Below are 26,115 nucleotides of genomic sequence, written 5' to 3'. Positions count from 1 at the left end.
GGTGCGTAATCGTGAGACCATAAAAGAAGGTCACGATGTCACGAAGGGTTAGGAATACGTGGGAAAACTTAGGAAAGTCACAAGTCACAAGTCACAAGTCACAAGCCAGTCACAATCACGTCAGAAGAGAAAGAGTGGGGACGAAACGGCGGCGTAGACGCAAGGAGGGAGAAGGAGCTACTTACTCAGGTCAGATGAGGAATTCTCTCTTGCTGGAGTAGTTTGTGGGACATGACATGACAGACCATAACATAACAAAAAACAGACCGCCGTGCTGCCCCTACTTACCGCCACGCTCTAACAATAGAAACTTCCCCCAACTGCCCACATGCATGCTCGCCCACCACCGTACCTGGTCGGGTGGCTGGCGGGATTCATCGAGCATCGACTATGTGGAGGTAGACGTGACATCTCTCCACTGGCGAATATCACGCACGAAACCAAGTAGAACACCACCCACTACCCACTACCCCACTATCCACTACCACTGCCTCCCCCCATCGCTGTGTCAACGCCTGGCCCGCAAGCAAAGCGCGTTAGGTAAGGAGGGGTTAGGTAAGGAGGGATTAGGTAAGGAGGGGTGCTGTGAGCCCCATACGCGATTTGTCCGGGGCCGGAATAATGGAGGCTGGACCCATACGCTATTTGTCTGGCGTGACTTGGGCGTTGCCGTACTGGAAATGGATGGCCGAGCGTAGGGTGAGAGGGTGAGAGGGTGAGAGGGTGAGAGGGTGAGAGGGTGAGAGGGTGAGAGGGTGAGAGGGTGAGAGACCAGACGAGACAACGAGCTCATGACCTGCCCGATCGGTGGGTCGAGATCCAACCGTCTGGTTCATCTGGTTCACTTGTTCTGGGGTGGGGCATGGTGCTCCGTGGGGTGTGGGGATAGCATCCCACGATGGAATGATGTCGCCATTGTCTGGTGCTCTGTCTGGTGCTCTGTCTGGTGCTCTGTCTGGCGGTATATTACGTATCTATATATTTCCTCTCTTGTGGACTGGACTGGACTGGACTGGACTGGACTGGACTGGCTGTCTGGTGCTCTGTCTGGTGCTCTGTCTGGCGGTATATTACGTATATATATATATGTTCCATATATATGTTCCGACTGACCTTCCTCTCTTGTGGACTGGACTGGACTGGACTGGACTGATCGATCGTCCGTCCGCCCTGCAGCCCCCCGTACCTGTGCCGGTCGTACCCCGTAAATTAATTTCGCCATCGATCGAGGACAATCACCCCCGTGGTTACCTAACCACGGGGGTGATTGTGGTAACGTAGGTACGTTACCACACCCCGTGACCTGCCTCGCCTCGCTTACCAAAACCGTCCATACCAGCCTGACATCACCTGCTACGAAAAGGAGGCCGCTTTCCGCTTCCGCGCTCCGCGCATATTCGCGGTATATATCGCGAATATGTTCGCGTTCGCGTTCGCGCGTGCTGACTAGCGCGTTGCTCGCTGGATTTGGGTGCGGTGAGTGAGGGTGGAATTGCGGGGCGAATCTTGTAGCGAGAGGAGGGGTAGTTAGATAGTCCTGGCAGGAGCATAAAGTGTGTTTTGAAGAGAGCCACTCTGTCAATCTGTAGCAACTCAGCTTCATAACTTTCCATATCCAAACCCCCCCCCCCCCCAAGGCAAAACCCATCACCTATCTACTATCTCCAACTATTCACTCCCCCCATAAGCGACGCGGCTCATACCAAAATCCTCCTGTCCAAACCACCAGTCGTGCAACCTCACACCAGACTCTGTGCAACGACACACCCATCCGCCATCCGCCATCCACCATCCACCATCCACCATCCACCATCCACCATCCGCGTATAACATAATACCAATTATGACCGAATCCACGCCCACCAGCACCACCACCAACGGCCAAGCCACAGCAGCAGACGCACTTCCCCACCACAGCAGGGAGTACGCCGAGTACCTGACCGCCCAGGATCCACTCAAGCACCTCCGCGCCGAGTTCTTCATCCCCTCCAAGGCGGACCTGGCGCGTGAGACGCTGCCGCGGAATGGTGAGTAGGGGATTTTTATCATGTCATGTCATGTTCGCTTTCCCCTTGCCTCCATCGGCCTCCCTGCACGTAATACGTCTTACTCACACACGCATCTAGACCACACCATCCCGCCCTCATCACATGATGAAAGCGTCTACCTCTGCGGCAACTCCCTCGGTCTGCAACCGCGTCGCGTCTCGCAGCGGCTCCAGCAATATCTCTCTGCCTGGGCCACTCAAGGCGTACAAGGCCACTTCAAAGCCCTTAAGGATTCCCCCCTCCCAGCATGGCTGTACGCCGACGACGCGGCGGCAAAGGCGATGGCGCCCATTGTCGGTGCGGCGCCGGCGGAGATCGCGGTGATGGAGACGTTGACGGCGAATTTGCATTTTATTCTTTCGGCGTTTTATAGGCCGGATGTTAATGGACGGCATAAGATTATTATTGAGAGCAAGGCTTTCCCCAGCGACCACGTGAGTCCCCCCCCCCCTATCCCCTATCCCCAATTCACCCCTATCTCCCCCATCTCACTGGATCGAAATACTTAACCCCCCCCTAGTTCGCAGTAGAATCCCAAGTCCGCCACCACAACCTCCCTCCCTCCACCTCGATGATAACCATCGACCCCCCCACCGACACCTCCTTGCTACCCACCTCCCACATCCTCGCCACGATCGACGCACACGCCTCCACCACCGCTGTCCTGCTGCTGCCGGGGGTCCAGTTTTACACCGGGCAGTTGCTGGATATCAAGACTATCACTGCTTACGCCCAGGCGAGGGGTATTTTCGTGGTCTGGGATCTTGCCCACGCCGTCGGCAACGTGCCACTTCAACTGCATGATTGGAATGTGGATGCCGCGGCATGGTGTACGTATAAGTACTTGAACTCTGGCCCCGGGGCAATCGGTGGGATGTTCGTACACGAAAGAAACAGTCGTGTCACCACCACCACCACCACCACCACCTCGAACGGCGCGACCAATGGCGACAAGAAGAGCGAGGATAAGGAATTCCACCCCCGCCTCGCAGGCTGGTGGGGCAGCGACAAAAAAACCCGCTTCGCAATGTCCAACGACTTCTCCCCCATCCCCGGCGCCGGGGGCTTCCAAGTCTCGAACCCCAGCACCAACGACCTGACGACCGTCTGCGCGTCTCTCGAAGTCTTCAACCTCACCACTATCGCTGAGCTACGCGAGAAGAGTTTGGGACTTACTGCGTACCTTGAGGAGCGGCTGCTGGCGCTGCAGAAGAGATCGGGGGGGTTTAAGATTATTACGCCCAGTAGCCCGGAGGAGAGGGGTGCGCAGTTGAGTGTGCAGCTTGAAGAAGGGTTCTTGGAAGGGGTGATGGAGGAGTTGATCAAGGGAGGAGTGATTGTGGATGAGAGGATGCCGGATGTGATTCGGGTTGCGCCGGCGCCGATTTATAATAATGCGGTGGATGTGTGGATATTTATGGATGTTTTTGAGAAGGCGTTGGGGACGGTGAGGGAGGGGAAAACTGAGAGGAAGGGGAATGGGGAGGGGGGGGAGGTTGAGAAGGTTGTGACGAATTGATGGAATGGGGGGGTTATGAGATTAAGACGTTGCTGTGAGAGCTTGTGTGCGTAGCTAACATACTTGAAAACTGAGCGTAGATTTTAGGGAGGTGAGAATATATATCTTAAACCGTTCTCGTGCCGCTCAAGACATTGATAAAGGCATTTTTCATGACAATCATCCACACGCACGTCGTAGCTCACAGAGCCTATTATCACTTTGGGTATTCACAGCGCCTATAACCAAAACAACCACTCACAGCGCCTATTACCACTTTAGGTAGTCTCGCCTATGAACCCAACAACCCCTCCCAATCACTCATCAACAACACAAACCCAACTCGTCGCGCACCCCCCTCCAATAGAAACGATACTGCTTCCCTCCGGCAAATTCTTCGAAGAAGCTATCACATTATTCGCAACCCTCACATCCTCCTTTCCCGGCCCACAATTCCCATGCTCCCCCCATCCCCAGGCCAGAACGTCTCCGTCGCGGGTAAGCGCGAGGGTGTGTTCGCTGCCTACTGCTATTTTCTCTATCGATGGTAGATCGGGGGGTGCGCATTGGCCGTGGTCGTTGCGGCCCCACGATAGGAGTGTTCCGTCATCTTTAAGGAGGACGATGTTGCCCCATCCGGCGCTGACGTCGCTCCAGTTCTTGATATTAGCGTCGGCAGGGGGCTTGACGTCCCATTTATCCTTCCCGAGGAACAAACTCTCTCCTTCCCCAGGAGAGCCTAGGAGATACGTAAACTCCCTCCCACAAACCGCTCTCACAACCTTAAACCCCACCCCCTCCACCTTCCGCGGCTCATGCACCACCTCTGCCGGTTCCCCGAGCTGGCCTTTTCGTCCGTTACCCCAGCCATATACGTCCCCGTTATCCAGGACGACGATCACGTGGCCCATGCACGCTGCGAGGTCCACAACCTCCCTATCCGGCGAGGGAAAATCAGGAAGGAGTTCAGGGCGTGGGGAGCGGATGATTAGAGTTCCTTGTCCGAGTTCCCCCTTCTGGCCCATGCCGAAGGTATACACATCCCTCGCCCGCCCCGTCCCATCAGCAGCAACAACAACAGAAGCTTCCCACATCGCAGCGCAATGCGTGACCTTGGGATTAGCCTTGATATCAGCCTCTGCAGATTTGAAGGCGTTAGGTCCCCACAGCTCAGTCGAGTCAGGCGACACCTGTGACTCTGCTTCAGCGGAGGCGGAGAACGTCAATAACACCGGACTGAAACTCCCCGATGTGGAAGGCGGCAGAAAATAGCGGCCGCGCGCGCCGTGGGTGAGGGCGCCGGAGCTGAGCAGCATGCCGGAGGGGGTGAGGAGGAGTGTGTGGTTTCCGCCGCCGCGGATGGTCATGGGGCCTCCGGAGGTGGGGGGGAAGGAGGCGTGGAAGAGGACGCCTTTGGGGACGGAGACATCTTCTTTGTGGCCTATTCCGAGTTGGCCGGAGCCGTTGGAGCCCATGGCGTATATGCCCATTTTTCAGGTCTGAAGTTGTCTTTCTTGCTCACATTGGTATCATTTTGAGAATGTTTATGTTTGTATGAGAACGTTATGCCTGCACGTCCTTATCTTATCGTCATTAGCGCCATGCGCCACACTTTCACTTTCGCGACGCCGCAACCACCATCTTCTCTCATAGGGTTACGGAACCCCGTGGCGTAAGCGAGACCAACAGTACACAACAGAAGTTGCAGCCTCAGATTACTGCTTAGTCACCGGCCCACTGAGACCATTGCTCAGGTTTTCGGCTTGATCTCGAAAACCTTCACCACCACAACTCCACCTCGACAACCGCAACAATGCCTTCCGACAATCTCTCCACGCCGACCCAGGAGCAGATCCTCGTCCCGGAGACGCTCCTGAAGAAGCGCAAGTCGCAGGAGAAGGCCCGCGAGGAGCGCTCTGCCGAGCTTGAGAAGAAGAAGAAGGTACGCTCTTGAATTTTTCCACACATCACAAAATATACGAAGCATTTCGGGCATGGTCGGCGATTATATGATGCATAACACCATCTTTGCGACTAGGCACAACAGTGTCGATGTTGTCGCCAATTAACCATCTTTCGGGTCTGATCTATCGTCGAGCCATGCCGTCTGCTTTCGTTGTGCTATTCGAATACTCGGTCCTCGATCAACGTTTGCTAACTCAAGCATGATATAGGCCCAGAAGGAGAAGCGCGGCGTCATCTTCAAGCGTGCTGAGAAGTACGTTAAGGAGTACCGCGATGCTGAGCGCGAGAAGATCCGTCTTGCTCGTCTCTCCAAGCAGGATGGCTCTTACTACGTGCCTGCTGAGGACAAGCTTGTCTTCGTTGTCCGCATCAAGGGGTAAGCAATTGCATGACTGGATCCATCATCACACGCCCGAGCACGAGTCCTAACGCAAATTTTACAGTATCAACAAGATTGCACCAAAGCCCCGCAAGATCCTCCAACTCCTCCGTCTTCTCCAGATCAACAACGGTGTTTTCATCCGCCTGACCAAGGCCACCCTCGAGATGCTCAAGATCGTCGAGCCATGGATAGCCTACGGTTACGCCAACCTCAAGACCGTCCGCGAGCTCATCTACAAGCGCGGATACGGAAAGGTCGACAAGCAGCGCATTGCTCTCACCGACAACGCCATCGTCGAGGCCAACCTCGGCAAGTACGGCATCGTCTGCATGGAGGATCTCATCCACGAGATCTACACCGTCGGACCCAACTTCAAGCAGGCCTCCAACTTCCTGTGGCCATTCAAGCTCTCCAACCCTACCGGTGGCTTCCGCACCCGCAAATTCCGCCACTTCGTCGAGGGAGGTGACCTGGGTAACCGCGAGGACAAGATCAACGCTCTTATCAGACAGATGAACTAGAAAATATAAAACAATAGTTCGCTGCATGGTGATGTGTGTGTCAGGAACCGGGATGGGAGTCTTGCTTGCTTCTTAGCTATATTTTAGCATGAATGGCGTAACCACGGCAATACTGATCTCGATTCAACTTCAGTATAAAAATGACCTTTTTTTTATGATATCCAATTTTTTAAATTTTCAGCGATGTAGTCGCGTGATTTCCGATTTCCGTCCCATTTCTCTCTCTCTTTTCTCCACCCATGGTTCTTCGCACGTTTTATATAATACATTCCGCCCCTCTTTCTCAGCCATTTTCCCTAACCTAGCTGCTACATAAGAGTACACAAAGCCATACCCAACTCCCACACTTAGAGCAATCAACCATCCCCCCTCCTCACATCTTAATATCAAAACTCGTCCCACACCCACAACTACTCGTCGCCAACGGATTATCCGCAATCCTAAACTGGCTCCCAATCAACTCCGTCGTAAAGTCCACCTTACTCCCATTCAACAACTCCAGACTCGGCCCATCCATCACCACCTTCGCCCCCTTCTCCCCTTCAAACAACGTATCGTCCTCATCCAACGCAGGCGCGTTCTTGTCGTTCGCTACCGCGTCCTCGATGGCCACGGGTTGCGAGGTTGAGGAGTCGATCGCGGGGACGTTGGTTAGTGACATTTGGTATTGGAAGCCGTGGCACCCGCCCGATTCGACGGTGATGCGCAGGGCGAGGCGGGGGTTTTGGTCGCGGGCTATGATTTGGCTGAGGCGCTGGGGTGTGTTAGTATGCCTTGTTGATCTTGTTCCCTGCTGTCTATGCTAAGGGTAGGTTGGTGCTGGGGCAGGAACTTACGTTCGCTGCTCGAGGTGTGATTTCAATGGTCATATCATTCCCATCGTCATCTTTCCGCGGATTGTAGATGGCGGTCGTTGCGCGCAGTGCTGACGCCGTGAAGGGGCGCGAGCTAGAAAGCTTCGAGAGCGAGCGCGGTGCTTGTCGCGCAATGCTGCGCGGGGCGACTGTAGGTATGCTTGGGAGGAGGAAGTCGAGCATTGGAGGGGCGCCGCGTTGGTGAGCAAGCTGGAAGACGGTTCGTGCTGCAGGTGCCGACGCCGTGGCTGTTGTGCAGCGCCGTAGTGACATTTTCGGTAGGATGTGTGTCGCCATTGTGTGCGAGTATAGGGAGTGGAGAGGTGCAGGTGAGGGTTGGAGCTTCGCTGGTTGGTGAAGGGTCTCGATGGGCTGCTTTCGGGTTCCTGGGAGCTGGAGATGGTCGTATCTGAGCTAAAATGCGGGTGTCGGGCGAGGCTGTCCGAAAGTCGGTAAGGCTAGGGAAATTTATTCGTAATCAGGTTCGTGAGATACGCTCATGAGAATTGTAAGACTAACCAGGTTCTGGACAGGGTTAGCACAAATACTCGTGATACTCATGAGTATGAGTACAATAATTTATACTCACGAGTATACTAATGAGTACTAGGTCACGTGTAAATCACGTGACCTTTAATTTAAAGAGCTTTATTAGTATAAAAAAATGTTATATATTAAAGCTAACGTGGTTGTACACCAAGTCGATCATGACACCGAGTCGATTACTTTTCCTACTACCTTTTGACTTTAACACACGTTTTCTCCACAACCACAAATGGAATTTCAAACCTAAGAAGCTCGAATCGTTCTAGCTATCGAAGCTATTCATTCAAACTTAGTCGTCGCTCTGCTGCCAAAATCTACAAAGTCCCGTACGTGACACTATCTAATAGAATGGCCAGCTGAACACCTTATGCTAAAAGCCAATTGTTATAAATTAACTAAACTAGAATAGTGTCATGACACTCCTTCAATATTTGTGTCATGACCCTTCGATTCGCTTTAGTCTCTAGTACTTATTTCACTATGTCATTCACTTCACCTGCTTCGTTCACTTCGCTCACTTCGCTTCACTTGCTGGCCTAGATCAGCCCAAATGTTGACTACTGGCTTAGGCTCTCTTGTTATTGGCTCGCTTCACTAGGGCTCGCTTAGCTAGGGTTCAGTTAAGTAGTGCCTTCACCTTTTTGGCACTAGTGTAAGGATGCCTGTCCCTCAGTGACGGAAAGGATCTGAGTCGGGCAGGTTACGGTCACATGATAAGAGTAAAGGCAGGTTAGCCGAGTCGGACCCGTTTCGGGTACTTGAGGAGATTGACCCAATGGGGGTTCCTCTCCCTCAGTGACGGAAGGTATCTGAGTCAGATAAATCACAGTCACGTGGTGAGGGTGAAGGCAGGTTAGCCGAGTCAGACCCGTTTCGGGTACTTAAGGAGATTGACCCAACGGGGGTTCCTCTCTTCATCTTTTTTGTATCCTTCATAGTAGACCTATAGGATAGCATCCATGTAATGGTGGGTGCACCAGATGTGAGAATCTAGCCACCCAAGGAAGGGATGAATTTACTAAGACAACACACTGTCTTAGAAAACAGAGCCAAAGGGTCGTAGCTTAGACTATTCCACAACGCAGCAATTGTCATACTGACATTCGTTGCACTCAGTTTGCTATCAAACTCAAGAGCAAACTTAGAAATCTCCTCCTCAAACCTACAAGTCACCATACATATCTTGGCTTATCACACCAACAACAGAAGCAATACTACTCAACGATTGCTGCAAACTCTTCTACTACATCTGTTTATGCTACTGTAACGCTGACTTCTAAACGATAGAAGACACAGAGGTTCTCTTGCGTAAAGGTTTACTTATCAGAGGAGGCAGGGGATCAGACACAAAGGCTTCAAGTAACACGTTACTAGTATATAACAAATACTGTATTGAGTTGAGCACGAAGCTCCTATCTAAGGAAATACTATCTACTTATATAGTGGCGTCGTGCCTAGTGGACTCTTGGGAACTCACTTGAGTCCTCGGAGTCCTGGACTCTTAGGACTCTTCTCATCATCCTGCGAGTCCATCACGTGCCTAGTGGACTCCTGGGAGCTCACTCGAGTCCTCGGAGTCCTGGACTCTTAGGACTCTTCTCATCATCCTGCGAGTCCATCACGTGATACTTTCGGAACTACTATTCCCCGCTGCCCCTCCAGGTACCAGGGCCGGTCTCATGCGACCTCCCTCCTTCCTGTCCTGTAGTTGGCCAGCCTTCTTGTTCCGTCGTAACACTCGCTCCCTTCCCCTGGGCATTCGTCTCGAATCCTATAAGTACGTCCATGTCCCCGGGACTCTGCTGCTCCTCAGCGAGTCCTTCAACATGCAACATGCCTACTGACACTGCCCGCAAACTCCAGGAACGCAACGATCTTGTCCGTCGAATAAAGAACCACGGATACGAACTACCCGAAATGGATTCTTGCTCGAACTGCGTGAGGCGAAACGTTACTTGCGTGTCGTCTCCAAATGATTCACGGCGGTGCGCCGAGTGCGTTCGTCGCAACTTGAAAGAAAAGTGTGACTGTATGGGTCCTGAGCATCCCGACTGGGTGAAGCTCGAACGGGAGGAGGATCGCCTGGATCGCGAAGAGGAAGAAACCCTTTCGAAGTTACTTCGTCTGCGGAAGCAGAAACGCCTCATCCGAACCCGTGGTAAAGATATGCTCCGGTGAGGTTTGAAAACCCTCGACGAGCTTGATGCGGCAGAGGAGGCCGAACGTGTGGCTGCTGAGAAGCGTGACGCTGTTGAGGCCGAGGAACAGGCAGTTAGCGCTGCCTCCTCATCTGTGACCGGGACCTCCGCTTCCTCCGATCCACTGGCCTACTCCCCTGCATCTTGGGATCAATGGCTGGCGGATGGCGGCGTCGATATTCCTCCAGCAGTTCTTTGCTGATGTTCCTTGTTGGTTCCCACGAATTATCCGTAGGTTCGTAATTTTCCCATTTTATCAAAAACTCTTCTCGACGTCCTACTAACCTTCTGTCTAGGATCGCTTCGACCTCATATTCGATTATCTCATTCTCGGGTTGGAGTTCGGTGTCGGTCGCAATTGGGGTATTTCCTCTTGCTGGTTCCAGTAGTGAGACATGAAATACCGGGTGTAGTCTAGACTTCCTGGGTAGCTGCAGTCTGTAATTAACTGAGCTGACTTTGTTCAATATTTTGAATGGTCCCAATTTCTTGAAGTCCAACTTTGTGCTTGGTCGTTTCGTTTTGATATGTTTCCGGAGTAGGTATACTTTATCCCCCTCCTTGAAGGCAGGTTCCATACTGCGCTTCTTGTTTGCGTATGCGGCGGATCGTTCATTTAAGAATTGGATGTCCGTCGCAAGTTGTTCGTGGAACGATTTCAGTTGTTCCACCACGATCAGGGCTTGTTCAGCTCGTGATTCATCCGGTCTTGGTTGCCTATATGCTTCTGGCTGGTAGCCATAATTGGCAAAGAACGGTGAGACTTTCGTTGCTTCTGTCATCGCGCTGTTATATGCAAACTGTGCGATGGGTAAGATCTGAACCCAGTTATCCTGTTGATGATTGACATAGCTTCGCAGGTACTGTTCAAGGGTCTGATTTAATCTTTCTGTTTGGCCGTCTGTCTGGGGATGAAAAGCTGTTGATAGCTTATGATTTGTTCCCAGTAGCGCCATCAATGATTTCCAGAATTTCGAAGTAAAGAGCTTGTCTCTATCTGAGATGATTTCTTCTGGCATCCCATGATCGGCTAATATGACTCGAATGAAGGTATATGCGAGCGCCTCGGCGTCGCTAGCTTCTAGATATGGTATAAACTTCCCATATTTCGTGAGTCTTTCCGTGATGACGAGGATAGAGTCGTATTCTATTCCTGTTAACGGGTCCTTGGAGGGTGGAAGCTTGACTATGAAGTCCAAAGCTATTGATTTCCACGCTCCTTTTGGTACTGGTGTCGACTTGAGTTGTCCGTATGGCAGGTGCCTATTGGATTTTGACTTGCTGCAAATGTCGCACTCTCTTACCACTGTCTCTACCTGCTTCCTCATACCTGGGAAGTAGTAGTGTCGGGTGATTCGTTCGAAGGTTCGTGTTACTCCCTGATGACCGTGTGCTGGTAACGAGTGTTGTTCTTGCACCAGCGGGCGTCTCATTTGACTTGGGACATACACTAACCCTTTGTATCGAATCAATCCTTGTTCGTCGATGGCGAAGTCGCCTTCGACTTTGGACAAGACTCGCTTGGCGCATTCGTCTGTTGCGTAAGCTTTCTTGAGTCTTTCCTCGAGTTCTGTATCTTCGATGACTGAGATCGTCGCTAGTAACTCGTTGTACTGTATTCCTGCATCTGTTTTCTTCAGAATTGCTCTAGGTCTTTCTTCCTTTGGGCCGGCGTAGTCGGTCCGTCTGCTGAGAGCATCTGCTCTTGCATTCTCGGAGCCCTTGCGATAGGTTATCGTGAAGTTGTAGGCTGCGAGGGTTTCTGCCCAGCAGACTTGTCTGCGGTTTAAAACCTTGGTCGTGGTGAAATATATGAGGTTCTTGTGATCCGTCCATACCTGCACAGGGTAGGTGGATCCCTCAAGATATACTCGCCACTGCTCAAAGGCAACGACAATAGCCAGTAGCTCCTTGTCGTGGATGTCGTAATTGAGTTCCGCGGGTGACAGTTTCCTAGAGTAGTACGCGATTGGTTTGAACTTACCGTTCTCGTCTGGTTGATTCAGACATGCTCCAATTGCGAAGTCAGAAGAGTCCGTTTCGAGGATGATCTTCTTTGCAGGGTCAAATGTAGCAAGGATAGGTGCTTCCGTGAACTTCGTCTTAAGTTCCTGGAAAGCAGCCTCTGCCTTGTCCGTCCATTTGAATTCGAGATCCTTTCTGGTAAGCTCCGTGAGTGGTTGAGCTACCTTGGAATATCCCGAGATGAATCTTCGGTAGAAGTTGGCGAAGCCTAGGAAGGCTTGCACTTCCTTGACCGTGGTCGGTGTTGGCCATTCCAACACTGCCGTTACTTTTGCTTGGTCCATCTTGATGCCGTGCGTTCCAATAATGTAACCCAAGAATTCGACTTGGTTTTTATGGAACTCGCACTTCTCTGGTTTGAGGAGTAAGCTGTACTCCTTTAGTTTCTTCAGGACGAGTTTGACATGCTTGACATGCTCCTCCTTGGTTGCTGAATACACCAGGACATCGTCTAAGTAGACAATGGTAAAGATGTCTAAGTATTCGTGCAAAGCATCATTCATCAGTCGTTGCATAGATGCGGGTGCGTTTGTTAGCCCAAAGGGCATGACTTGATACTCGAATAGGCCATAGCGGGTGCGGAATGCTGTTTTCCACTCTTCCCCAGCCTTGATTCGGATCAGGTTGTATGCTCCTCGCAGATCTAGCTTACTGAAGATCTTTGCTCCTTGAAATCTATCGTGTAGTTCGTTGATTAACGGCAGGGCATACCTGTCCTTGATTGTGATGTTGTTCAACGCTCGATAGTCCACACATAACCGTAGGGATCCGTCTTTCTTTGGTACGAAAAGCACCGGACTTCCTGCTGGTGATGTGGATGGTCTGATGAATCCTTTCGCTAGGTTATCATCGATGTACTCCTTAAGTACCTTCAGCTCCTTTTCCGATAGCTGATATATTGGTCCGAACGGTGGACTCTTGTCTTTCTCCAAAGGTATCTCGTGATCCCATGGTTGGTGCTTAGGAAGCGCCTCGTTCTTAGGGCCTTCCTGGAATAATTGCTCGTATTCCTTGTACTCCACCAGTATACTCGTCGGTGAGGATGCCTGGGCTAGGTCATCGAGCTCGGAGGTTGTACATAACTCCTTCCGGCCCTGGGAGGGTTTCTCCCGTTGTCGCGTGTCCGTCCGTTGTTCACACGCGCACTGGCTCATCACAACTTTCTTGTTCCACCAGTCGATCTGGGGGTTGTGTTTCTTGAGCCATGGCACACCAAGGATGCACGCATGGTTGTCCATGTGCACGATGTCAAACTGAATCGTTTCCTTGTGCCCGTGTAGCATGACCATTTCCAATGGGACCGTTTCGTGGGTCACGATTCCTTCATTAGTCGAGATGGGCTCTCCATCTACGACCATTAACGGGTATGGTTCGGTTTTCAATTGCGTCTTGAAACCTTGCGTGTCTGCTACTTTCTTTGTCATAAAGTTGCCCGTCGCTCCTGAGTCAATCATTGCTCGGAGGTGTCGCTGTTGTATCTTAGCGACCACATATAGTTGCATGCTGCCCGTCGTGGCGCATAGCTGGTCTGTACTAGGCCTCTTCGTGTCGCTCGCCGGTGGCCTACCATCGAGGACTCCTAGTTTTTTGACTCGTCCGAGGAAGGATAGTATTCATCCGCTTCCAATGGTGGTCCTTGGGGAGATCGTTTCCCTCGCTCTTCTGCTTCGTCTAGCAGATGTGGGTATTTCTCGTATACCTGTTCGCTTTTGATAGGCAAGTCCCCTTCAGACTGGCTTCGCCTGAGGGCGTGAACTTGCTCTGCGTCTCTGAAGTGTATCCTGGGCGAGGATCGGGGAAACAACTGATTCTGGTGTTTCTTTTTCCAGTGGAGCTTGCAGTCATCTTCGCTGCAATACTCCCAGTAGACATACGCGTGCCAGGGATGATCAGTCTCTGTTGCGTCTGTCATTGATAGTTCCCGCTGTCCTCTCACCCATGCACTATCTTCCCTCGGAGGCGTGGAGAACGTGTCTAGTTGCTCCATGGCTCTCCTTTCGATGCGTGGAGTGGGTCTCGCATTTTCCCGTCGGAGCATATCTCTGGCTTTCTCGTCGTACTTCTTCAGGGCTCTCCTGCGGTCCTGGTAGTAAAGTTTGACGCTTTTCATATACTTCAGTTTAGCCATATGCTCGACATCCTTCTCCAGTTCTTCCGCTTCTTGGGCTTCCAACTTAGCTACGTCTTGGGACGTGCCAAGCAGCCTGCGGGTATTCGTTAGTTGGTCGTAGTATCTCCAGAGGTCATCCTTGCAGTCGTCCACCTTGCATTTTAACGGAAGTCCCTGTAACAGGTTCCCGTAGAGGTCTTTAAGCATGGGGATTTTCCTCTGGCCATTGGGCTTGTCTCGTTCGGCCCTAATCTTCGCGTGGGCGTGTTTTGCCATGCGTCTTACTACGCTCTTGCACCGTGGACTCATTGGTTCCGTAGGTGCGAGTTCATCGAAGGTCTCCTGTTCCGAGACGGTGAACGATTCCGCCTCCGACCCTTCATCTGAGCTCTCGTCTTCTGGGGTGCTTTCGCCGTTTATTCCCCAGTCCTGTTTGCTCACAAACGTTGCGTTCAACTGTCCTGTCCAGGTGGCGTTAAGTTGCTTGCCGACTTTGCGTCCGCCGTTCCCTTTCTTTGGCTGTCTGCAGTCTCGGGCCATGTGGCCTGGCTTGTCGCAGTTAAAACAGAGTCGTTCCTTGAATTGTCTGTCTTTCTTAGGGTCACGGGGTCGTCCAGGTTTGAACGTGGCATCGAGTTCCATTGGGTCCGACCAACGGTTGTCTCGCGGGTGTTGATCCCGTCGTCTGCCCTCGTTTCCCCGGTAGGGGTAACTTTTCTTGGGCTTGTCATAGGTCCGACGTTCCTTCTGGAATTCGTATAGTCGATTGTCGATTCGGACCGTATGTTCGATTAGCGCTACCATGTCCGTTGGTTGTTGTTCCAAACGGGCAAGTTCCATACGTATATGGCTCTTCAGCCCACGTCGGTAGTGGCTGATGAGTGCGCTGGCGTCCCATCCTGTCTGATTGCCGTATCTCTGGAATTCTGTGGAGTATGTGAGGGCGCTGCCAGTCTGCTTAAGTGCAAACAGATGGTCTTCTGCGGTCTTAATCTCATCGATGTCTCCGAACATGCGTCGGATTTCCTTACAGAATCCATTCCAGCTGCCAAACATAGTCTGCGTAGTTGTCATGCTTCCATTGGTACTTTCATATTTGAAATAGTCCTTGAGGAATGGTTCGATCCATCGCAGGGCTTCCCCCCTAAGGTAGGACGCAGTCCACAGGGCATAGCTCTCCTGGGTGGGAAACTTCTCGTCGTTGAAGTGCTGGTACAGTTCGACCTGTAGCAAAAACACCTCAAGTTCCTTTCGGTTGCCGGAGTAAGTGTCGGGCAACTTGACGCGTAGAGTTTCCTTGAGTTCGTTGACGGTGGGTGCATCGGGCATCTCTTCATTCTCAGGCTTAGACCTCTGAGACGAAGTTGGCGTGGTGGGGGTTTTCCCCTTCGAACTGACGACAGACATGTTGCTTTGTGTGTAAGCCGGTACCTCGTAGAAGTGGTGCTCAAAGTGTAACGCTGACTTCTAAACGATAGAAGACACAGAGGTTCTCTTGCGTAAAGGTTTACTTATCAGAGGAGGCAGGGGATCAGACACAAAGGCTTCAAGTAACACGTTACTAGTATATAACAAATACTGTATTGAGTTGAGCACGAAGCTCCTATCTAAGGAAATACTATCTACTTATATAGTGGCGTCGTGCCTAGTGGACTCTTGGGAACTCACTTGAGTCCTCGGAGTCCTGGACTCTTAGGACTCTTCTCATCATCCTGCGAGTCCATCACGTGCCTAGTGGACTCCTGGGAGCTCACTCGAGTCCTCGGAGTCCTGGACTCTTAGGACTCTTCTCATCATCCTGCGAGTCCATCACGTGATACTTTCGGAACTACTATTCCCCGCTGCCCCTCCAGGTACCAGGGCCGGTCTCATGCGACCTCCCTCCTTCCTGTCCTGTAGTTGGCCAGCCTTCTTGTTCCGTCGTAACAGCTACATACATCACGGCATATCATTTGGACACTCATTGAACAAGTTATTAAGAAAATCTCCTCCTTAAGGGGGTGGGCCAATACTACCACATGGCATATCTCTACCAACTAGAGGCCTAGGAACATGAACGATAGCTCTAGAAGCTTCTACAACCCTCTATGATTCATTACACGTCATCGCTCCTTAGTTACCCACAAGATTGGTTAAGTTATGACATAATTTGTCTATAGGTACTCTGACCTTGGACCTCCTTTTCACTTCCTATAGGCTAGGAACCCAAGAGATGGTTCTATGGGATTCTCTTACGTTCACTACATGATTAGCAAGCTAGTTGTGGGTCGCACTTGATTTCTAATACATTTACCAAGCCTGGTTAGTCATGGAAAGTCATGGAAAATGAGAGAACTACACTCCTTTGGCATAAATAGGATTGCCCTTTCCTTAAGAAAGGGCAAGCAGGCAATACAGTAAATCGACTAGCACATACTTCTACGTCTTTTCCAAGCTTCCAAGCATTGATCTTGTTATTCTCTGTTTTTGAAAAGTCAGTGAGGTGCTAACCTCTGACTTACCCCTGAGTTCTCAGACTCAACATTTGTTGCAACTTGTCTAAACCACTTCACCACATCATACACCTGATTGCTGCGTTGTGGAATAGTCTAAGCTACAACCCTTTGGCTCTGTTTCCTAAGACAGTGTGTTGTCTTAGTAAATTCATCCCTTCCTTGGGTGGCTAGATTCTCATATCTGGTGCACCCACCATTACAGCAATCAGGTGTGTGATGTAGTGAAGTGGTTCAGACAAGTTGCAACAAATGTTGAGTCTGGGAACTCAGGGGTAAGCCAGATGTAATGGTGGGTGCACCAGATGTGAGAATCTAGCCACCCAAGGAAGGGATGATTTTACTAAGACAACACACTGTCTTAGGAAAAAGAGCCAAAGGGTCGTAGCTTAGACTATTCCACAACGCAGCAATCAGGTGTGTGATGTAGTGAAGTGGTTCAGACAAGTTGCAACAAATGTTGAGTCTGGAAACTCAGGGGTAAGTCAGAGGTTAACACCTCACTGACTTTTCAGAAACAAGGAGTAACAAGATGAATGCTTGGAAGCTTGGAAAAGACGTGGAAGTATGTGATAGTCGATTTACTGTATTGTCTGCTTGCCCTTTCTTAAGGAAAGGGCAATCCTATTTATGCTAAAGGAGTGTAGTTCTCTCATTTTCCAAGACTTTCCATGACTTACCAGGCTTGGTAACTGTAGTCGACGTAAGAGATTCCCATAGAACCATCTCTTAGGTTCGTAGCCTATAGGAAGTAAAAGGAGGTCCAAGGTCAGAGTACCCCTATAGACAAATTATGTCATAGACAAATTATGTCATAGACAAATTATGTCATAACTTAACCAATCTTGTGGGTAACTAAAGAGCGATGACATGTAATGAATCATAGAGGTTCGTAGGAGCTTTTAGAGCTATCGTTCATGCTCCTAGGCCTCTAGTTGGTAGAGATATGTCATGTGGTAGTATGAGTGATGTCATGTAATGAATCATAGAGGGTTGTAGAGATATGCTATGTGGTAATATCGGCCCAGTAACTAAGGAGCGATGACGTGTAATGAATCATAGATGGTTGTAGCAATCGTTGAGTAGTATTGCTCTTGTTGTTGGTGTGATAAGCCAAAATATGTATAGTGACTTGTAGGTTTGAGGAGGAGATTTCCAAGTTTGCTCTTGAGTTTGATAGCAAACTGAGTGCAACGAATGTCAGTATGACAACAGGGCTAATGGATAGTTGCAGAAACTAGTGGATATTGGATAGTTGAGCTATCCACGAACTATCCTGAATATCTAGCTATCCGCCAACTATCCAGATTACCCATGAGGCACGACGCCACTATATAAGTAGATAGTATTTCTTAGATAGGAGCTTCATGCTCAACTCAATATAGTATTCTTTACAATACTGTAATGTGTTACTTGGAAAGCCTTTGTGTTTAATCCCCTGCCTCCTCTGTCAAGTCAACCTTAATGCAGAAGAAGAGATGCGAGCTATTCAGACTATTGATGGGGATTTTTAGGAGGACAATATCTATAACATGGATGAGAAGGGCTTTTCTGGAAGATGTCCCCTTCAAGAGGGTTGTCATCAACGTCAAGACCTGGAAGAAAGCATAACAAAGCTCGTATCACTGTTGTTATTTGTACAAATGCTTCTGGATCAGATCGGTTTCCTCTATGGTTTATTGGGCATGCAAAAACACCAAGAGCTCTTCGAAACGTTAACATAGGATCTATGGGAGGAGTTTGGAAGTCAAACAAGAAAGCTTGGATGAATCAGTTTCTTATGGTTGAATGGTTACAAGCCTTTTACTTACATATCGGCACAACGAGGAGTGTACTTCTTACCATGGACAACTTCTCAGCACATATTGCTGCTATTGAAGCAGCTCCACCTCCTTCAAATATTAGAATTCTCTGGCTTCCTCCAAACTCAACAAGTCGATTTCAACCCCTTGATCAAGGTATTATTGCCTCCCTTAAAGCCCACTACCGTCGACAGTGGCTTGAATACATGCTTAATGCATTTGAGAATAACATGAATCCCTTCAACTCTATTAACTTACACTTCACTATTCGCTGGCTTCTTTGGTCCTGGCATCATGATGTTACAGATACAACAATATATAACTGCTTCTGAAAAAGCACAATGCTTCGAAACCCAATACAGCGTTCAATCCAATCTCTTCCAGCACTTGACAACTTGTACAATCAAGTACGAAACTCTGGGCAAATTCATGACGCTATGGATATTGCAAACTTCCTTAATCCAAGTGAAGAAAATATACACAGTAGTGGAGAGCAGGATCAAGATCAAGAGGCATTACAAGAAGTTCTTTCACATTATACTTAAGATGTTGAGGATCCTGGAGCTCAAGATGATGACAAAAGCAGTGAGCAAGTCTTGCTGCCTGTGCCAACAACTCAGTCAGCTTTAGAAGCCACACAAGTTCTGATTGAGTTTCTTGAGGCTGGGAATAGTGGCGTATTAAGTACGGAGTATTTAAGAACTTTAGAACGGCTTGAGCGGCTTGTCAAGGTTAAGCAGGCAAATGAGGGCATTCAAGGCACTTTGGACAGTTGGATAACGTAGTCGCGTGTATTTGATACCGCGATAATCTTGTTAACACGATATGAAATTACGGGATGCTATCCATCGTGTTATCGAGATTTTACTGTATATACCTACCCGTGCCGAACACTGTTATGATTTAGTTGGCTTTGGGTTGGTACATAAATTTGCAGTTAGTGGTTTAATTAATATAGCAATTATCAAATATATTCTCAAAAGCTTCAACTGCATTTTAATATTTTATTCGTGGTACAGGCCAATTGCTCATCTTTTATACTGTCTATACTACCAAATAACCCAGCTCTCCCTCCAACTATAGCTCGTCCTTAACTGGCTTTCTCTGCTCGCCAGCGCTGTCCTTGCAGACAGCAGGCGTGCCGACTTCCATCCTGTAAACGCACTTCTCCGCCTCGACCACCCGCCACACCTCATCCTTCTCTCTACACGCCATAACGACAATGGTGCTTCTCTTCGGCCCATTCCAGCACTGCGCTCCATCCTCAAATACCATCGAGAGTCTCTCTCCAACCCCAAGGCCCCTCCCATCAGCGCCAACATCCTCATCCACCTCGACGGTATCAAATCTCTTGAAAGTGCCCAGTTGCGTGCTCCCACCATTCTTCTTCGACTTCTGCGTGCTCTTGTCCATCCAGCACAACTCGTACGTGTACTCGCCTGAATCGATGTCAACGCATTTACCCTTGAGGGCGCGGAAGACGTCCTGTGGTCCGTAGTCGGCTTTGAGGTCGTTTTTCTTGTCCTCCAGCTCGGATCGTCTCGACTCTCCATCGCTCTTTATGTTGTTGTATGCGTTGCGGGCCTCAGTAACAGCGCGGGATTCGCTGTCGGCGGGGCCAGTGGTGTCTGCAAGGAGACCATTATCGACAAGAGTGCGACGGAAGGACCGAACTTTGTCGTGGACCCAGGTACGGAGGGATGGGGGAAGGTAGGCTTCAAAGCTGTAGACTGATGAGTAGAAGAATTAGCTTTGCTGTAACCATATTATGTGTGGTAGGCGGTATAAACTTACGAGCTTCAACATCACTTTCCTCCTCCTCCTTCTCCCACTCTGCCCAGTTGATACCCTGCTCCTCGCTATCTGGCTTCCCAATCTCCTCCAGGTCCTTCTCAAACCCGGTCGCATCGGAATCAGAGCTGGTGTCCTTCTCGGCCACGTAGTCCTCCCAAGCCTTGACAGCGCGCTTCACTCCTTCATCGTTGAAATTCGGGTTGTACTCTACCTTAAACGCTTCCAGAATCGACTCAAGCTTTTGAACCCTCGAATTCGCCGCATTCCTCTTCTCAATCAAGCTTGTCAGGCTGTTCCTCAACTCCTCCACCCTTGCCTTCGCCAACTTGGCCAAAACCGTAACTCTCGATGCCTTCTCACTCGCGCCCTTAACAACCTTGCTCCGCTCCGACCACTCGACATCCTCGAGCCGCCGTCTTGCCTCCTCTTCCTTTATTTGCAGTGTCACGACTTCGCCCTCCAACTGATCAATCCGCTGTTGGATCCCAATTCTGAGCATCTCAGCCTGCTTAAGCAGCTCGCCGCGCTTCAGCAGCGAAGCCCTCGCGCTCCTCACGCGCTCATCCTCCTTCTTCCGCCACTCCTTGCCCATCGCCGCGCACCTGTCCTCGCACGCCACCCCGCCGACACCAGCCCACTCATCGCTACCATCGCAGCAGAGGTCGTAATCGCACACCCCGTCGTTGACGTAGCTGGACGGGATGTAGCCCGGCTGGTGGCCCTTGTTCTTGCAGTAGTAACCTGGCAGCGCCAGAGTCGTATTACTGGTGCCGCTGGATGTGCCGGGGACGGGCTGGGTGGGCGACAGCGACGAGAGGTACGTGCAGGCTGATGTCCCTGGCTCGTCTGACCCGTCGGGACAGTCGCAGTAGTCGTCGTTGACGCTCGAGAAAGGGATTACGACCGAGGGAGCTGTGATGCAGGTGAATATGTCTTTGGAGCCCTTGTAGTGCTTCGCGACTAGTTGTAGAGATGATGTGTTAGCTTCAATCATGCCCTGACGTTCTACTTGGTATGAGGGCAGGTGGAGGGGGATTGGGGCTCAAGACGAACAATCAGGTCCCACACCACGAGGCCGAGCCGGCTCGGACGCGGCAATGGAGCTTGCTGCATTGCTGAGCAGCAGGAGAGCCGCTAAGTGCCGCATGATGAAGTGTTGAAGTTGAGGTTGAACGCAATTGAACCTCGGCGTGTTTTGGGTCTTGGTGCCAGACGGGCAGCTTCGTAGGTGGTGGGTGCACGGATAAATCTTGGCTGTGATGTCAACGACCCGCGGCTCTACCCCTAACTAAATCCGATCGCCTACAACATTTCAACAACTCTTCTAATATGAGAAGTGCGATACTTAAAGACCACCGCATTGAATTAATTCCTATGATTCTAGTCCTGCGTGTTTGGCTACCTAGTGGCTTCCTATTTTTACGCCCATCACTTAATTAAGGGCCTTCCCTTCGGCTATAATGCTTATTTAGGGCCTTTTCCTTCCAGCAGCTGCTTTTCCCCGCCCCAATCGTACCTCTATGCATCGCCACGAGCCACCCGTTGGCCCTCCCTTTTTCACAATGATGACTGGTATCATAAAGCGCGTATCGAACATGGTCCTTATATGCAAGACCGGTATAACGCTGAAGACGAATGCAAAAACGCTTGTGGTAAACGCATGGCGCGGCAGTCTGTCGTAGTAATAATATTCAAGTCGAAGTCTGTGTTGTGTATGGCCTTTCGCCATTTCACTCTGGGAGCTTGAAATCAACCCAAGTCCTGGTCAGGGTAGGCATTTTGTGAGGTGCCTCGTTTTCGACTCCCTCATGCCACCCAGCGGTCTGCCATCCCTTCAGGTTTGACATGCGTACATCGTTGGAAGCACTCCTATCATTTAGGACGCCAATACGACGCTTCTCGCGCTCGTTGATGACCTCCTGCATAACAGTTTGACGCATAGTAGACGTCGCCCAATCATGGCTCCCCAGAGATGGTGCTTCCAGCACGTATTTCAGCAGCTGGAATGGCAGGTTGATAAGTATCCCGGAAATAAGAGATGCAGCGTTTGCATTCTTGAGAGTGGGGATAATAGGCTCTTCTATAGGATGATCGCCGAACTTGATCGAGCTTAACCGAGGGTTGTGTTTTGAGACCTTGGCCTTGCTGAGAACAGGCAGGCGGCTATTGAATGCTGGCTCAGAGGCAGTCACATCGAAATCCAGGTGAGGCGGGAAGTTGGCGATCAAGAAGCCGAGAGCACTGTGAATGAGCATGTCGACAGCTGGCCCGTACGTGCTCGGACAAACTCCGTTGAAGTTATTGTCCAGAGTCCACTGCGAGCTGAGGCCTCCATCGAGTGCAAAATCGAGGGCTTTCTCAATCGTAAGCCAGTTGACAAGATGGCATGCAACTTCGATGCCTCGGCTCAAGACTGGAGGGATTTGAAGAATATGCCCAGCAGCAGCGTAGCCAAGGGCCAAATCAAACCTATGGAAGCTAGCAGGATTCGAAGTCGCCAAATTCTGGGCTTCCATGTTTCGGCCGGGAGTTGGTGGGGTATCCAGGCTATGAAGAGGTCCGCCGTAGAGACGCTGCAATGCGATCCAGAACCCATCTGAGCTCAGGAATCGGTCAGCAGTCTCGATTAAAATTGTGCGAGACGAGCTTTCGCTGCTTCCGTCGTTGGCCTGGGCTATCATGAGACGTTTCAGTGTTGGGCTTCTGGCAAACAAGAGGTTGTGTCCTGGAATACGCATTGGTTTGGCACGGTCATCCGTGTATCGTACTTCCAGCGTATAATCGGCGAAGGTAGGATCAGCAAACTGGCCTTGGATATAGCCTAGTAGTCCATCAAGGTTATCCACGGATGGATGTGGAACAGCGCCGTGTAGGCCCGAACCACCGCGGCCACTCATCTGAGGTTGGTAGTAAACCTTGCCATCATCAGTATGGCCATTGCTTCCGTTGGTCGCCCGAGAAGTTGCATTTGGATTGGGAAACTGGGTGGGTCGAGGATCATGCTCATGAGGGGCCGATGAATGAGAGCGAAGGCTATGAGAGGTTGACGGGTCATAAAATTGCTGTCGGCGATTATCGTTTATGCCAGGAGTAGCTGAGGGTGAGTATCCTTCCGGGTGTGGGAAAGGTGGTGGATGCCGGCGGGAAAAGCCGTCCATCGCTGGACTGTGCACAATATGACTACCATGCTGCTGCTGGAAGCCAAATCCCGGAGGTGGTGGGACTTGGAAGCCGTTGGAAAGGTGATGCATATGGCCATTCGTAGGTGGTGGCGGCGGGTATGGATATTGAGGCATGCCTGCAGACGAAAGAGGCGGCGCTGGCGAGGAGTTGTTCGAATCAGAATAGCCACCGAACACCATGCTTCCTTGGCTGGGATGGGTATGGTGCATTGAGTGAGGCCCACCAGACACTTGGAACTTTGTGTATGTCGAAGCTTCAGCATCAAGAGCTGGTCGGTTTGGCAGAGTATGCTGGCTAGGGACAAACTGTGCTGGAGGCATATTGTAGGAAGATTTCGAGGCGTTAGGTTGCTTGTTGGATGAAGTTGGAACAGGATCTACTTGACGTGTCACTTTCTCAACTTGAGTTTTATCCTCCTGTGTAGTTTGGCCTGGCTGAGCCCCTATTACTTAATTAGCATTTGTCTGCGAAGCAATTGCTTAGATCAAGAATTGCATTCCTTTCTTACCGTGAGCATCATATCCTTCTGTGGTAACCTCGTGTTCACTGTGCTCCTGTTCGTGGGCGCGTAGGTTGTTGTCAGGAAGGTCCAATGGTTGATTCTCTTCTACTTCAGAAGTCAAAGGGGAGGCAGCAGAGTATACAGTGTCGACCTTCTGCTTTGTTTCTTGATCGGAAGTGCCATTAGTATCAGTCGAGCGGCACGCCTCAACTGTCGCCGACGAAGTGTTTGAAGTTGAAGTGCAGCTATCAACAGTAGTATCAGACGGGACTTCTGTCTTCTCTTTGCGTGGAGCTCCTGCCAGCTTACGCTTCTGCACGTATGGCAGGGGGGTAGCAGGAACAATAGACCTTGGGCGGGTGCGGTTGCCTTGTAGGTTCTTCGCAGCCTCGGCAGCCATCGTTAAATAGTTTGGGTGTCTCTCCGGATTATTGAATGGGACCTCGTTGGTGGTGATGTCGGGTGTGACAAATGCAGTGACGTCCCCAAGATTCAACAACGACCATGAATTTGGTCATGTAGCATCCGGGGAGGTCGGGCGCAGGTGTTGGTAGACGCTGGTTGTTCTTCATCCCCGCCATTTTCGACGACCGTTAGCCTGGAGTATTTCTGTGTGCAGGGTTCTGCTGACTCAGCACCCTACTGTACGAGGGAGTTCCAATACGGACGCCGGTGTCCGAATACTAAGCGAACGACATCGCGGACACCACTGGATTTGTAAGCGGTTACGTAAGTAAACCCCAACCACCAACCTTATTCCTCTTCGTCCTTTTTGTAAGGATGCCTCCGTACCTAGATACTCGAAGAACCTGTCTCAGAAGTGTTACGGTCACTACAAGCATGGAATCCGACTCGGTGGGGTTTCGAACCAGTAGAGGAGCATATGGCGAGTTACACTATAGTGGGGGACGGTAAGTGTATAGGGTTCAGGGCCGATGCAGACCTGTTGCGGTGGAAGGTTCAGGGCTAGGGTTGGGATAACCGAGTCGGGCCCGTTTCGGGAGTTAAGGAAACAGACTCAACGGGGTTCCCCCTTCATCTTTTTTGTATCCTTCGTAGTACACCTATAGGATAGCATCCGTTTAGCCTCCGACTCGCACTCTCATATGCTATTACTGTGAGCTGGGTGCCCTGTGTCCTTACATTATACAAAAAAGATCACGCCTGCCGGGGACGGCCGTACTTAAATAATATCCCACACTGGAACGACTCAGGAGAACTACCGTTACACCATCGACTGCGACTCGGTGATGTTTCGGAGGAGAGACCTGACGACTTCAAATAGCCGTGATTCCAGAGATCTCACGGACAGCCAGTGGATCAGGGTTTGATTCTTCAGAACAAGCTGGTAAAGTCGCCGACGCGTTGGCGCCAAATAGGATACGAGATCCTTAAGAACCCCCTCATAGCACAGAGGAAATTGTGGACAAGAGCGTTGATAGCTACGAGCTACCGGAAGTCAAGCTCTTTCGTATCGGTACCGATACACACCCGAGGCAATATGTCGAAAAAGCCGACATCAAACATACCCCAAGACAACGACGGTCAACTGCCCAGAATGACTACCAGACAAACCACCACTGCAGCTACGACGTCTGTGCCATCCGAAGACATCCCGAGTCGAATGGCCCACCTCGAAGCACAGATACAGGAGGTCAAGGATCTACTAGTTATCCTGTCAGCATCCCAGACCAGAATCCCGTCCACACCGCCAGTGGACGCCCCCATACCCACAGTCGAAGTTACGGAGCAACGAACGCCTCGTACACGAAACACACCCGAGACGGTTCAATTGCCACCTCTTCGGAACACTCGTTCTCCCTCGATTCCAGGGTCATCACGAATGCACACCGAGGACCCTCCGAATCGCTATAAGAAATCAACCATCTCTGAGAAAATCCTTCCTCTCAGCGATGGGGTAGAACATACCTTCTTACAATGGAGCGCTTCAATTCGGGACCGACTCGTAGTCAATGAGGATCACTATCTTACCGACGTCTCGAGAAGAGCGTTGATATGGGGAACTACGACCGGCCTGGCGAAGACCTACCTAGAGCCCCAATACCTGTCCGCTACGCATGGGTTCCGCAGTGCTGAGGAGATGATGGATCTACTAGGTTCATACTACCTCACAGGCAACGAGATGGAACAGGCCAGGAGACTGTCGAAAGCACTTCAGAGCCCTATACAGAAAC

The 26,115-nt window shown here is 50.7% G+C and overlaps 6 protein-coding genes across 6 annotated transcripts; 3 read left to right on the top strand and 3 right to left on the bottom strand.

Moving 5' to 3' along the window:
* The first annotated feature begins 1,798 nt into the window (after positions 1 to 1,798).
* On the top strand, positions 1,799 to 3,658 carry BNA5 (Kynureninase (L-kynurenine hydrolase)). The gene is made up of 4 exons (XM_024468938.1): positions 1,799 to 2,027; positions 2,127 to 2,482; positions 2,569 to 3,483; positions 3,553 to 3,658. Exons 1-4 carry the CDS (start codon positions 1,844 to 1,846, stop codon positions 3,565 to 3,567), a joined length of 1,470 nt encoding a protein of 489 aa, XP_024323425.1. The 5' UTR covers positions 1,799 to 1,843; the 3' UTR covers positions 3,568 to 3,658.
* A 182-nt stretch (positions 3,659 to 3,840) lies between these two features.
* On the top strand, positions 3,841 to 4,818 carry RAD9A (cell cycle checkpoint control protein; the record flags this gene model as incomplete). Its single annotated transcript, XM_024468937.1, has 1 exon — positions 3,841 to 4,818. The coding sequence occupies one exon, from the start codon at positions 3,841 to 3,843 to the stop codon at positions 4,816 to 4,818; it is 978 nt and encodes a 325-aa protein (XP_024323428.1).
* A 519-nt stretch (positions 4,819 to 5,337) lies between these two features.
* Positions 5,338 to 6,572, top strand: RPL7 (60S ribosomal protein L7). Its single transcript, XM_024468936.1, has 3 exons — positions 5,338 to 5,488; positions 5,721 to 5,887; positions 5,955 to 6,572. The coding sequence occupies exons 1-3, from the start codon at positions 5,360 to 5,362 to the stop codon at positions 6,412 to 6,414; spliced, it is 756 nt and encodes a 251-aa protein (XP_024323427.1). The 5' UTR covers positions 5,338 to 5,359; the 3' UTR covers positions 6,415 to 6,572.
* Positions 6,557 to 7,821, bottom strand: ISA2 ([4Fe-4S] proteins maturation). Its single transcript, XM_024468935.1, has 2 exons — positions 7,251 to 7,821; positions 6,557 to 7,168 (listed from the first exon to the last, which is right to left on the bottom strand). The coding sequence occupies exons 1-2, from the start codon at positions 7,563 to 7,565 to the stop codon at positions 6,788 to 6,790; spliced, it is 696 nt and encodes a 231-aa protein (XP_024323430.1). The 5' UTR covers positions 7,566 to 7,821; the 3' UTR covers positions 6,557 to 6,787.
* Positions 7,822 to 19,432: 11,611 nt separating this feature from the next.
* Positions 19,433 to 21,531, bottom strand: VC83_05312 (uncharacterized protein). The gene is made up of 3 exons (XM_024468934.1): positions 21,289 to 21,531; positions 20,236 to 21,195; positions 19,433 to 20,171 (listed from the first exon to the last, which is right to left on the bottom strand). Exons 1-3 carry the CDS (start codon positions 21,380 to 21,382, stop codon positions 19,519 to 19,521), a joined length of 1,707 nt encoding a protein of 568 aa, XP_024323429.1. The 5' UTR covers positions 21,383 to 21,531; the 3' UTR covers positions 19,433 to 19,518.
* A 49-nt stretch (positions 21,532 to 21,580) lies between these two features.
* On the bottom strand, positions 21,581 to 24,488 carry VC83_05311 (uncharacterized protein). The gene is made up of 2 exons (XM_024468933.1): positions 23,927 to 24,488; positions 21,581 to 23,794 (listed from the first exon to the last, which is right to left on the bottom strand). The coding sequence occupies exons 1-2, from the start codon at positions 24,318 to 24,320 to the stop codon at positions 21,966 to 21,968; spliced, it is 2,223 nt and encodes a 740-aa protein (XP_024323432.1). The 5' UTR covers positions 24,321 to 24,488; the 3' UTR covers positions 21,581 to 21,965.
* Between the last annotated feature and the right edge of the window lie 1,627 nt (positions 24,489 to 26,115).

Source organism: Pseudogymnoascus destructans (genome assembly GCF_001641265.1).
Source record: "Pseudogymnoascus destructans isolate 20631-21 unplaced genomic scaffold scaffold_13, whole genome shotgun sequence".
Taxonomy (NCBI): domain Eukaryota; kingdom Fungi; phylum Ascomycota; class Leotiomycetes; order Thelebolales; family Thelebolaceae; genus Pseudogymnoascus; species Pseudogymnoascus destructans.
The sequence above is the reverse complement of the archived record's forward strand: the minus strand, read 5'-3'. Positions and strand labels throughout refer to the sequence as shown.